The 13,573-nt window shown below is 47.0% G+C and overlaps 1 protein-coding gene across 1 annotated transcript in view; it reads right to left on the bottom strand.

Annotated features, from left to right (window-relative positions):
* Nucleotides 1-13,573, bottom strand: part of OBSCN (obscurin, cytoskeletal calmodulin and titin-interacting RhoGEF) — a 186,255-nt gene that overhangs the window by 91,893 nt on the left and 80,789 nt on the right. Inside the window, 10 exon segments of the mRNA XM_071560603.1 lie at nt 427-696; nt 1,780-2,046; nt 3,590-3,856; nt 4,458-4,730; nt 7,239-7,505; nt 8,749-9,015; nt 9,698-9,964; nt 10,950-11,216; nt 12,190-12,453; nt 12,813-13,079. Coding sequence (XP_071416704.1) covers nt 427-696; nt 1,780-2,046; nt 3,590-3,856; nt 4,458-4,730; nt 7,239-7,505; nt 8,749-9,015; nt 9,698-9,964; nt 10,950-11,216; nt 12,190-12,453; nt 12,813-13,079 — 2,676 coding nt within the window.

Here is a 13,573-nt window from a genome sequence, read left to right as displayed (position 1 = left end):
CAGAGAGGAACCTACAGTATTGTCATGGATCATCTTTCAGAACCATTCCATAGAAATAATAGAAAGGTTTGCCAGAGTTTTCAGATAATTTTTTTCAGTAATTATGATCTAACCCCATCGTGGGTAGGAGATTAATTCAGAGAACATTATAGACAGGCTTCAGCATTGACTCTGACATATGAGTAGCTGCTTAGTTGGATGGTCTCCAAAGGATGTTAATATTAATCTTCACTCCATGTACAATAAAAATAACTGAAATGACTGGCTCAGATGTCCATATGAAACTCTTAAATGCCTAAATTAGATTAGCAGAATATCCCAATATTTCCCAGGACCCCTAATCCCAAATACATCTCTCCAGAAGCCAAAGCAATGTTGACTGTGTACCAGCACCTCCCTAATCCTCCTGCCTGGGGTGTCACTCACCTTGGACCTTCAGCTGCGCCGTCGATGTGTGTTGCCCAACTTTGAAGCTGATGGACCCACAGTCTTCCAGGGTCACCTTCCTCAGGATCAGACTGTGCCGTGTCCCCTGGACTCTGATCTCATTCATTTCATTGGATTGCAGGGGCACATCCCCGAGGAACCACTGGGCATCCTGAGTTGTTTCCCGTGACAGCCTGCACTCAAACACGGCGTCTTCTCCTTCGTATGAAGTGATGTCCTTCAGCATCTCCACTATGGTTGCTGATGGTTCTTTATGGAAAGGTCAACAGAGTTTGAGAGCTACTTTCAAGTGGAGCTTCAACATTTTGTTATGCTTTTTCTTGACAGGACTTTGTTATCATTATTTGAAGCTCTAAATACTAAATTTGGTATTGGCTTTGGAGAGACCTCATTGCAGCCTTCCAATACCTTAAATGGGCTTATGAAAAGGAGGGAAAGGGGCTTATGAAAAGGAGGGAAAGGGGCTTTTTATATGGACATATAGTAACAAGGGGCAACAGTTTTGAACCACAAGAGGGCAGGTTTAGGTTAGATGTTAAGAAGAAATTCTTCCCTGTGAGGATGGGGAGGTCCTGGCACAGGTTGCCCAGAGAAGTTGTGGGTGTCCCATCCCTGGAAGTGTCCAAGGAAAGGCTGGATGGGGTCCTGAGCAACCTGATCTATGGGTGGCATCCCTGCCTATGGCAGGGCTGTTGGAATTATATGGCCTTTAAGGTTCCTTCCAACCCAAACCATTCTGGGGTTCTACGGTTCTGAACTCATGGAAATGTGGGTGCACATGTCACAGCCTCACAGATCCATGATTTATGTGTGTGTGTGTGCATATATATCATGCACATATGTGTGATAGTCTAAAAACTGTGCATCTTATACTGTATTATGTGTATAACCAACACTTAAGGACCCTGAGATTAGCTCATTGGTTAGAGTTGGTGCTGATAACGCCAAGCTCATGCATTTGATCCCTGCATGAGCCATTCACTTAAAGAGCTGGACTCGAGGATCCTCATGGCTCCCTTCCAACCCAGAATATTCTGTGATAAGAATGCATATAATATATATCTCAAATGCAACCTATGTATTGGGATAACATTGCAAACAGATTTCTGTGGGTGACATGACCATTAAAGCACAGAATCATTAACTAAAGGCCCATTTCTGATTCCTTAGAGAGAACTGTCCCAGTTCTTATCCCTCTGGAGTCACCCCCACCTCTGCCATCCCCATCACTCAGTCTGGGCACAGGACAGCATTGAGCTGCCAGACTCTTTAACCACATGCCCCTGCCACGGTGCCAAGCTCTGCTCAGCTCCTCCCCACACCAAGGCCCACCTTTGAGGTGCACCAGGGCTGTGGTTTGCTGGTCCCCAGTGGCACAGGTGTATTCTCCAGCATCAGCTCCACTCAGGTTGTGGATGGTCAGCTCAGCCACGGCCCCAGCCTGGCGCATCTTGTATTTGTCCCCTGGTCTCAGCACGGTCCCACCCTTCTTCCACTGCACTGTGGCACTTGATCTTGACACCTCACAGCTCAAAGTGATGGTGCCACCTTCTTCAGCCTGCTGGTTCTGGAGTGGTTGGGTGAAGGTTACAGGCAAAGCTGAGCCAAGAGAAATCAGAGGGGAAAAAAATCACGTTTATGTCACTATGTCTTGTGCTTGATAAAACTCTGGTGCCATTCCAAATTTGGTTCAAAGTCATCTCCAAAATGACTTTAAACCAAAATAAGGGATGAGAGAAAGTGCTGGATTTCCAGGAGCTCTAAGCACTCTGCACTCTTGGACAGTCACTGGACCTGAGATTAGCTCAGTTGGTTAAAACTTGGTTGTAATAATGCCAAGGTCATGGGTTCAATCCCCCATGTGGGCCATTGACTAGAGTTGGACTCGATGATCCTTGGGGGTCCCTTCCAACTCAGAATAGTCTGTGATTCTGTGACAATACACCAACAACCTCCAGGATGATGCTCCTTCTTACACAGGAATGGTCATGGATACAGAGCCTTGACAGTCTAAGTGCATTTATCTCCAGATGGGCACCAAAGCCACAAATCAAAAGCCTATTCCTGGTGTAAGGTCTTGGGTTTTTGGGAAAAACATTTTTATATAATACCCCCTGTTTGAAAACTGGACCCAACAGAGAAATAAACCCTGGAAGTTTCTGCACTGGTGTTGTCACTGAGGGGACAAGGTGGAATTTTAATGGGTTCATTTAAAATGTGCCACATGTAGAAGTTCAGCTCCTGGAGTCCAGTTCCCTGGAAGAACCTCGGTGGCTCCACACTTAGGGCTGAATTGGTATTTACAAGGACAGGAGATTGGCTTCCAGAGGGAATTCACAGGAACTGGGTGTCACATTTGTATTAAAAGAGAGAGATCTGGAGGTCTCTGTGGCTGATGTAGGAATGGTTGGTGTATTTTGTGGGACAGATGGGGAATGGCTGGGTCAAGGCTGGAGGGTGACTCTAGAGCCTTCCTCAGCTTCCTGGTTTGGGAATTTCTTTCAAGGAGTGCAGGAGTGGCTGGGACCACTCAGAGAGACCCCAACAGGCAACCACCACCAGAGGATCTGCTTCCAGATCACCAAATCCTGGCATTAGTGTGATAGCAGGCGTGTGTGTGCCCTTAATGGGAGAATCCTCAAGGAATATTCCAAAAGACAGTAATTCACAATAATGCTCTGGATCCTCTTTGCTTTTGCTGACCTTGTACCCCAGAAAAAGTCACCTTAGTACTGTATGTACATCAGATTAGATTTGGAAAAGCTGATTTATTGCCACATTATACTTATTTTTAGGCCCCTGGCATTAGAAATGCTGCTTGTCAGCTGGGCCTGAGTGTCCAAGTTCGAGCACCATTTCCTGAGGTAGAACTACAGCTCCAGGGATGCTTAAGCATCAGAAATGGTTTTATTCTAATTTTAGCTCCAGCTTTGGTTTTCTGAGTGCCCAGAAAGAAGCCTTTGGGTCTCAGACCTGGGTCCTTCTATTTTCTTGGCTCAGGACACCAGAGGACTTCTGAAAGCAAAAGGACTTTGTGCCAGCAAAGGGCATCTGAAGTCAAGAACAGCAGATAGAACCCTCTTGGTAGAACCAAACAAGGAAAGCAGAGCAAGTTTCTCACCTTGAAAACAGCACAACCTACCTTTAACAGTCACTGTAGCTGTGGTTTGTTCATTTCCATTATCACAAGTGTATTTGCCAGAGTCTTCTGGTTTTAAGTGAAAAATCTTTAAAGTGTGGACTGTTCCCTCCTGCCTGATTTCATACTTGGAGCTCGAGGAAATCACCTGAGTGCCCTTTTTCCACTGGACCTCAGCACTGGGCTGAGAGACCTGGCAGCGCAGCACAGCTGTGTCCTCCTCCTGCAGCTCCAGGCTCTGCAGTTTCTCCTTAAAGACTGGAGGTGGCACTGAAATTACAAACACAGCAAAGGCATTTCCAGGCATCTTTGTCTCTTTTCCCTGTGGTGTTAAAGCCCCAGATGAATAAGTATTGAAAAAATACTTTAATTTCTGTGTTATGTGTTGGAGAGTTAAAAGAAGCTTCAAAGAGGGAAGGAGAAGGATCTTCAAAATAATGTTTAGAGGAAGAAAGACAACAGAGAAGAAAAAAAGAAAGATATGAGCAACCTGATCTGTTGAAGATGTCCCTGCTCAGTGCAGGAGGGTTGGGCTGGATGGCCTTTAAAGGTCCCTTCCCACCCAAACCATTCTGTAATTCTAAAAGGGAGAGGGGAAGCAATGAAAATTCCATTTTTTTCAATCCAACTGCTGAGCCCAACATGGGAATTTCTTTAGGAATCAGGCAGCTTCAGAACTCTGGTGTCACATCCACTGTCCATGCGTGGTGATTGCAGTCTCTGAGACCACACCATCAGGGTACTCTGAAGCACAAGCACCCCACTGAGATGAGCTAACAAGGGGTGAATTATGGCCTTGACTTGACTGTCAGGAGAAGCAAAACATCCCCTGCAATCACTGATCCTGTCCCACACCACAGAGAGCTTTTACCTTTCACTGTGAGCTCTGCCGTCGACGTGTGGGGTCCCACTCGGAAGGCGACGGTGCCGATGTCCTGCTCGGTGACCTTCCTCAAAGTCAGGGTGTGCACCTTCCCTTTTTCCACTGAGATCTCATTCATCTCGTTATTTTGCAGAGCCACATCCTGCAGCTTCCACTCCACATCCCTGGCGTTCTCGTGGGACACCTGGCAGCGAAAGGTGACGTCGTCCCCTTCGAACACCACCATGTCCTTCAGGCCGCTCACAATGGTCACAGCAGGCTCTGCAAAGAGTCAGAAATGGGAAATCAAAGGGGGAACATGGATCAAAGCATAGAATCATGAAGAATACAGGCTGGAGTGGACTTTTTGAGGTCACCTGCTCAGCACCATAGAATCATAGAATCGATTGGGTTGGAAAAGACCTCCAAGATCATCAAGTCCAACCCTTGGTCCAACTCCAGTCCCTTTACCAGATCATGGCACTCAGTGCCACGGCCAAGCTCACCTGAAAAACCTCCAGGGATGGGGAATCCACCCCCTCTCTGGGCAGCCCATTCCAATCCCTGAGCACTCTCTCTGCAAAGAATTTCTTTCTGGTCTCCAACTTCAATTTCCCCTGGCAGAGCTTGAGCCCATCGTGCCCCCTTGTCCTATTGCTGAGTGCCTGGGAGAAGAGACCAACCCCCACCTGGCCAGAACTTCCCTTCAGGTAGTTATAGACAGTGCTGAGGTCACCTCTGAGCCTCCTCTTCTCCAGGCTAACCATGTCCAGCTGAACTTAATACCACCAAGGATGGAGACAGCACAGCCTCTCAAATCACATCCCAAACTCTGTTTTCAGAGTACTTGGTAATAGGGCAAGTAACTTTTTGAACAGTGGTTTTATCACTTGTCCTTTCTCACAGATACATTGCATACCGATTTTTTTTAATTACAAATTTGATACTCTGATTGGGTGAACAAGGAGTGAGCACCTGATGCCAAAACCAGGGGTTTGAAATTTGTTACATTCGAACTTTGATATCTTCACAGACTAACATTAAAACCTGATCCTCCCTATGGTGTTTTTGCAAACAGGATTGATTTTACACCCCGCTGATCCTCCAAATGTTTTGAGGATCTGGTTGGTTCTGTCCTCTCAGCAGGACTCACTGGATTAATGTGAGCACAGGGCATTGCATTTCAGTTTTCCTCTAGGACAGCTGGCCTCCTGCGGGTATCTGTGCAAAGATCATACAGACAGACCCCCATAAGCAGAAGTTGTGCCCCAAATCTTCTGGGGAATACCAAAGGAATCACAGAATTGTTAAGGTTAGAAAAGAACTCTAAGATTATTGGGTCCAACCATCAAAAAGCAGTGAAATCTTCACCTGAGCAAGCACAGCAGATATTCCTACACCTGAGGTCACCATCTGCACTACCAATGGTGCAGCTGGGTGCAATGTGCAGAAGATCTACAACCTGAGTAGCCTGTAGAGATGCTGGCAGTGTTTGTTCCACACTAGTGGTCCAAGCTCAGCAATGACATTCAGACCAGATGCAGCTGCCATGTGACTGGAAGCTGGGGATGGACCATCTGTTCACTCCCCTGCATGTGATGTGAAGCAAGTATTTCAAGCTATGAGTCACAAATCACATCTGCTTTATCCTCCTCTGGCCACCAAGTCAGTCTTTGCTTCAGTGCACTCACTGACCATGAGGTTTTCTTTATGACACCTTTCCTACACTCTGTGTTTACATCAATAGTTTATCACAGAGAATCCCAGAATATTCTGAGTTGGAAGGGACCCACAAGGATCATCGAGTCCAATTCTTAAGTCAATGGCCCACAGAGGGGATTGAACCCATGACCTTCATGTTATTACAACCAAGTTTTAGCCATCTGAGCTAATCTCACAATAACAATCATGGATCTGGATGGACTTGAGAGATGGGCTGATTGCAATGGGATGGAGTTCAACAAGGCCAAGTGCAGGTCCTGCCCTTTGGCCACCCCAACCCCCTGCAGCGCTCCAGGCTGGGCACAGAGTGGCTGGAGAGCAGCCAGGCAGAGGGACCTGGGGGGACTGAGGGACAGGAAGCTCAACAGGAGCCACCAGTGTGCCCAGGTGGCCAAGAAGGCCAAGGGGATCCTGGCCTGGATCCAAACTAGCGTGGCCAGCAGGCCCAGGGCAGTGACCCTTCCCCTGGACTCTGCCTTGGGGAGGCCACACCTTGAGTGTTGTGTTCAGTTCTGGGCCCCTCAGGTCAGGAAAGATCTTGAGGGGCTGGAGCGGGGCCAGAGAAGAGCAACGAGGCTGGAGAAGGGACTGGAGCACAAGTGCTGTGGGGAGAGGCTGAGGGAGCTGGGGGTGTTTAGCCTGGAGAAGAGGAGGCTCAGAGGTGACCTCAGCACTGTCTGGAACTGCCTGAAGGGGAGTTCTGGCCAGGTGGGGGTTGGTCTCTTCTCCCAGGCACTCAGCAATAGGACAAGGGGGCACGATGGGCTCAAGCTCTGCCAGGGGAAATTGAAGTTGGAGAGCAGAAAAAAATTCTTTGCAGAGAGAGTGCTCAGGCATTGGAATGGGCTGCCCAGAAGAGGGGGTGGATTCCCCATCCCTGGAGGTTTTTCAGGTGAGCTTGGCCGTGGCACTGAGTGCCATGATCTGGTAAAGGGACTGGAGCTGGACCAAGGGTTGGACTCGATGATCTCAGAGGTCTTTTCCAACCCAGTCCATTCTATGATTCTATGTTGTGAAATCTCAATTTCCTGCAGTGAAAACCTCCTTGCCCCACCCAACAGGTCTTGCCTTTGACGGTCAGTTTGGCAGAGGTTGTCTCATCCCCAGCCTTGCAGGAATATTCCCCGGCATCGCCGGGCTCCAGGCGGTGAACACGGAGCTCCCGCAGGGTCCCGTCCTGCCACATCTCATACTTGGAGCTGGAGTGCAGCACAACCCCATCCTTCCTCCACTGCACCTCTGCCTTGCTGAGGGTCACCTCGCAGCGCAGCCTGGCTGTTCCTCCCTCTTCCACCTCCTCGTCCTTCAGCTGCTGCTTCAGCCGTGCCTTGGTGGCTGCAAAGTGGAAAAGAAATTATCCATCATCTGTTCCCATGAATTCCAGGTCACCCAACTCAGCACAAGCTCCTGGGCTTTTTTTTTTTTCACATTAAGTGATTATATGATAACAAATCCACTTTTTTCCCCTATAAATAGATCTATATTTTGTGTATCTACACAAAGAAAGCACCAGAAAGTTCCCCAGACACATTTGTTTCCCATAAGGTCAAAAGCATCCACCTCAAACCTTTTTATGCATCTGCTCTGCATGTTGAAATCTTCAACACACATAAAGATTTTGCCTAAGCAAAACATGGGACTTGCAGATTAAAACCAGCATAAATCTGCTCATTTTTATAGAAATACTCATTATTTCCAGCACCTGAAGGATGTAAAACTTTAAACTAATTTCTGATTTCTCAGCTGTCTTTTCAAGACCCTGGACCACCACCAGTGAGTCCTTCCAGATGATGCACAAATGGACATTTATTCCAGAGGGTGTGGATCTACCTGGACAGCCTGGCATGGATGGAAACAAGAAGGGAATATCCAGGGTGGGGTGTGAGCAGCTGGAGAAACAGGAATCTCAGTGCTTGTGGTTGCTCTCACTAAACCCTACAGAGTGACATGTAAAGGCTCTTTCCCTCAGAGTTAACCCTGTGGCTGCTTCATGGGCCAAGCTCAGGCAAAGGATGTAGTTTGAAAGGTTGTAGTTTACATCAAAGTTCCCCCCAGCTGTTTGAGATGACCACAAATATTTCCTAAGTGGTGTTAGGATGGCCCTGTCTGAGTTGAGAGGTTGGATCAACTGACCTGCTATGGTGCCTTCCAACCTTAGCCCTAGTTCTGTGATCAACCACAGACATTCCTGGTTGGGTTAAACACACCATTCTCAGGGTCCCCATGGGAAGATTAAGAAGAGTAAATTTAAAACGCTTTAGAAAAGATATTAGGTGAGTTATTGATTCAAGTCAGCCAGCAGTGAATGCAAAGTGCAGGAAATAAAGATCCATTGGAATATAAAGATTCCCACAATGCAGTTTCTTGTTTTAATATGAGAGAAAGGTGTCAGTGCCCTGCACACTGTGCTTTTATTTAAAAATCCCATAAGACCCACTTCCCTGTGCTCTGCTTTACAACTGGGCATGTGTTTTCCTCACTCCCTCAACTTTTGGAGAGGGGTTTATTCCCCAGCCAATAATCCACCACCATTCCCATGTTTTCCCATCTCCTCCTGGCAGGCTGATGGGGGGCTGACCATGCACTGTGAGCACCGCAGTGCTCTGCTGGTCTCCTGTGTCACACGTGTACTCAGAGGCATCCTCAGGCTCCACCCCACGAATCACGAGCTCAGCTGTGCCACCACTGAATCTGATCTCATATTTGGAGCATGGGAAGAGCTCCACGGTGCCCTTCCTCCACTCCACCGCCGCGTTGTCCTTTGTCAGCTCACACTGGAATTTCACCTCAGCTCCTTCTTCTGCTTCCTCATCCTTGAGCTGCTTTTTGAAAAGAACTGGCAGAGCTAAAGGAGAAAAAAGGAAAGAAGCAACAGAGGTTTTATTGATGCCTGAGTCAAGTCCTGGCTGACACAGACTGACTCTTCAGAGAAGATACTCTGCTTTCCATGTGAGATATTCCTAGGCAGGATCCATGTTTTCTAATTTGCCTGGAGTTACTGGATCTTGCTATATCAGAAGCACCCATTACATTTATTTCCTTTATTTCCTTTGCTTCTTGACTCAAATCTTTCCCAGAGTTGGATTCTTTGAACGAATTTATCCTTCAGTTGATCTAACAGAGATCTCAAGAGAAAGAAGTTCAGAACTCCATGGACAGCTTGGACAGATGAGGAAGGTCATTGTCAGTCTTCTTTCAGGATTTGGAAGGAACATTTTAAAAAAAATATTTAAACAACTTGTCATGTGAAATATCCAGATGTTACATTAAATTACTGCTTTTTCTTTAATTTCTCATCACTCACAAAACTAGAAAGTATTTCCTACTAGAACCCAAAACTGAAACGCAGCACTGGAAGAACAAAGTACCACCTAATTCCACTGTCATAAAAAAAAATCCCAATACATCAGATGAAAAGAAAAAATTTATAGAGAAAAATAATACTGTATTTAAAAATATTCATATTGAAAGTGTTTCTTTGCACGTTGGATGGAACTGCTGCCTCAGGGTCAGCTCCCACCACGTACCTTTCACACTGAGAGCTGCCTTGGTTTCCTGATCCCCACTGTCACAGCTGTATTCTCCTGTATCTTCTAATCTGAGATCATGGACCAGGAGCTCTACCAGGCATCCCCTCTGCCTCATCTCATATTTCTGGCTGGGCTGCAGCTCCATTCCTCCTTTCCTCCACACCACAGCAGCTTTGGCTTTGGACATCTCGCAGGAGAACGTGGCTGTGCCTCCCTCCTCAGACTCCTTGTTTTGCAGGGGTTGCTTAAATGTGACAGGCAGTGCTGCAAAATTTGAGAAGGAAATGTCTCACCCCCAAGAAGGACCCAATCCTACCACCATTGCTCAGAAAGGATTCCATAATCCTTGGGCTGCAACTGTCTGTCTTGGCAGCATCTTTTCTTGAACCATTATGTAAACCAAGAGCTGAAGACATATGAAATTAGGAGAGATCTGGTCTTGGAGAGTGGTTTGTGGCCTGAAGGAGTCAGAATTTCCTATGGAAGTGTCTCCATGTCAACTGCAGAGGCTTTAGGCAAAGATTCCTGGGACAAGCTCCCTCTTACACAGACCTTGTTCCACAGAAGAGGTTTATGAGTTTGCAGAGAGCATTTTTCTCCCCCCCCCCAACAGAACCTGTATCAAAATATAATGATTAAATCAACATCCAGAAACCAGTAACTGGTAAATGGGAGAGGAAATTCAGATTTCAGGCAAGGTCTGGCTCTGGGTGGTAGAAGGGGTGGAGTAACATTGACACCTGAAGTTCAAACCTCCAGTAATAACACATTCATTTGCCAGAGAAATCCCTTATCCCCTAATTGTAGCCTCTCCTATCATTCCAACAAGGCATTACATCCAACTGGACATCCCTTATGCCATTCCCATACCCAGCCACACTCCCTGCACTCAGGGAAGGAGGGTCCAGCATATTTTGACATCATGGCAATGTTCAAGCCCTGTCTAGATGGGGCTCTGAGCACCCTGGGCTAGGGGAAGGTGTCCCTGCCCATGGCAGGGGGTTGGAATGAGATGATATTTCAAGTCCCTTCCAACTCAAGCCAGTCTACGATTCTATTATTTAATTGCTTTGATGCTCATTAATCACTCCAGATGCTCCAAGAACCACCTTTCTAACCTGACCATTTGTCCTGCTAAACAAGAACATTTCTTCTGGCATGGACCAGCAGCAAAACAAAGAAATGGCTGCAGAGAACACCAGGAGAAGCTCCTCTCACTTCACCTCAGTGGAGCCAACACTGTGCCTACCATGAACAGTCACCACAGCTGTTGTCTGCTGATGTCCAGAGTCACAGGTGTACATCCCTGAGTCTTCCAGTTCCAGGCCATGAATGGCCAGTTCAGCAGTGCAGCCCTGCTGCTTCATCTCATATTTCAAACCAGGGTAGAGAGGGATGTCCCCTTTCCTCCACTCCACTGCAGCCTTGGCCTTGGTCAGCTCACACCTCAGTGTTGCTGTCCCACCTTCTTCTGCCTCGGTGTTCTGAAGCTCTTGCTTAAAAAGCACTGGCAGGGCTATAAAACAGAAACAGGACTTGCACCACACTGAAGTTGGGGCTTGGGAAGGACAGAGAAAAAAGGAAATAAAAGCACCAACAGAGCTTGGTTTTTTGCAGACCCCCATAAACCTCAATGCTTAGATTCCAAGTACAAGGCTATTTCCCCAGAGAAGTAACAGGACTGGCTGCAGGACAAGAAGAAACGGATTTCAAGAAGTTCTGTTTGCCATGAGTTACAGAGAAGCTTATTCTGATTTATGTTCTAAAAATGGCACAATAGTTTTCCTGCTATGAAGGAGCCAACCCTGATCACTGAAGGTGTTCTGAAGATCTGCAGGGAGTTGTAAGAGTTGAGACTCCTTCTTGAGGCAGGGAATTTTAAGAGTTCAGATTCCCTCTTAAGGCAGGAGATTTTAAGAGTTCAGAGCCCCTCTTAAGGCAGGAGATTTTAAGAGTTCAGAGCCCCTCTTAAGGCAGGAGATTTTAAGAGTTCAGAGCCCCTCTTAAGGCCGGGATTTTAAGAGTTCAGATTCCCTCTTAAGGCAGGGATTTTAATAGTTCAGATTCCCTCTTAAGGCAGGGATTTTAAGAGTTCAGATTCCCTCTTAAGGCAGGGATTTTAAGAATTCAGAGCCCCTCTTAAGGCAGGGGATTTTAAGAGTTCAGAGCCCCTCTTAAGGCAGGGATTTTAAGAGTTCAGAGCCCCTCTTAAGGCAGGGATTTTAAGAGTTCAGATTCCCTCTTGAGGCAGGGAATTTTAAGAGTTCAGATTCCCTCTTAAGGCAGGCCACTTGCAGGAGAGATTACAATTATCCTGACAGTAACACACTGAATAAATGCACTGTTTTCCACTGGAATCCCCATTTTCTATCCTGTATAAACCCCCTGCACATCTCAGGTAATCAGGTCTTTTCCTTAAGCAACACCAAACCACAGTTGTTACTTTCATTTTCAGAAAAATCTTATAACTTTTTCCCCTTTATTTTTACCCTTGACTGTCAGAGTGGCAGTTGTCTGCTGATCTCCACACACACAGGTGTAATCTCCAGCATCCTCCACGTCCAGCTCGTGGATAATCAGCTTTGCAGCAGCACCATCCTGACTCATTTGGTATTTGCTGCTTGCCCTGAGCACCTCCTGCCCCTTCCTCCACTCCACCCCAGCAGGTTTAGTCAGCTCACAGTGCAGGGCAGCTGTGCCATTTTCAACACCTTCCAGGTCCTGCAGGTCTCTCTTGAATTCTGGAGGCAGAGCTGGAGAGTAAAAGGGTATCACAGAGAGTGTGAATATTCCTGAAAAAGCAAAAGTCCTGAAGGAAAGGATGGATGGGAAAATACTGAGCCCTGATTCAGGGCAGTGGAATACAATGGGAAATCTCCCCCAGCTTCCCTGGATGCTGTAGCAGGACAAGGAAAGTGAGAGGAACCAACACAGCTGAGGGGGGAAGACACGAACAGGGAATTCTTGTCCCGATTCCAACACAAGAAGGAAGCACATGAAGCCCAAAGGAACACAAAACCCCAAGCAAACAGAGAGGGAATGGGAACAGACCACAGCAACAGAGACTTGGGCAGCTCCAAGGTTTGGAGGACCATCCCCAGGACTACTTTACCATGCACTGTTAAGGCAGCTGTGGTGCTCTTGTCTCCACACACACAGGAATAATCTCCAGTGTCATCCAACTCTAAGTCACAGACCATCAACTCCACAGCTTGGCCCTCCTGCCTCATGCTGTGCTTGTTGTCCGAGGTGAGGACATGGTGGCCCTTCTTCCACTGGACAGGGGCAGATGCCTTGCTGAGCTCACAGTGAAAAGTGACTGTTCCACCTTCTGCTGCTTCCTGGCTGGTCAGTTCTTCTTGGAAAAATGGAGGCAGAGCTGAAGGATGCAGGTAAAAAGTATTACAAGCTGAGGATGCCCCCAGGGATGGGTGAGGAACTGACAGGGAAGTTGTGATGGTTATGGAAGGGAGAACATCAGCAGCAAAGAGAGGGAAGAGAAATGAAAACATCCTGGTGGGAATACACATCCTAATCCTTTTGGCTTCATGCTGGCTTCCTACTAGCAAAATCACACTGTCCTCAAGAGATTTATACCTGAATTCCCAACAGTTTCCATGCAAGAAAAAAAACCAGAATGCCATTTCTGACCATGTGTTGGTGTCTTCCCAAAACTTCATGCCTTTGTAGTCTCTTTTCCTGTTTATTGAGCTGCTCTACTGTGCTCTGAGTATTGGCACAGCTCCTTACTCATCCTCATTCCTTATTCCTTGAGCTATCCTGAAAAGGTTCATCCAGGACTCACAGATCCTTCTTGACCCCAGAGAAAACTTCCAGATGCTGAATCCCAGCCTGTGTTCTTGTCTCAGAACA

This window comes from Pithys albifrons, chromosome 7 (assembly GCF_047495875.1).
Source record: "Pithys albifrons albifrons isolate INPA30051 chromosome 7, PitAlb_v1, whole genome shotgun sequence".
NCBI classification, from domain to species: Eukaryota; Metazoa; Chordata; class Aves; order Passeriformes; family Thamnophilidae; genus Pithys; species Pithys albifrons.
The sequence above is the reverse complement of the archived record's forward strand: the minus strand, read 5'-3'. Positions and strand labels throughout refer to the sequence as shown.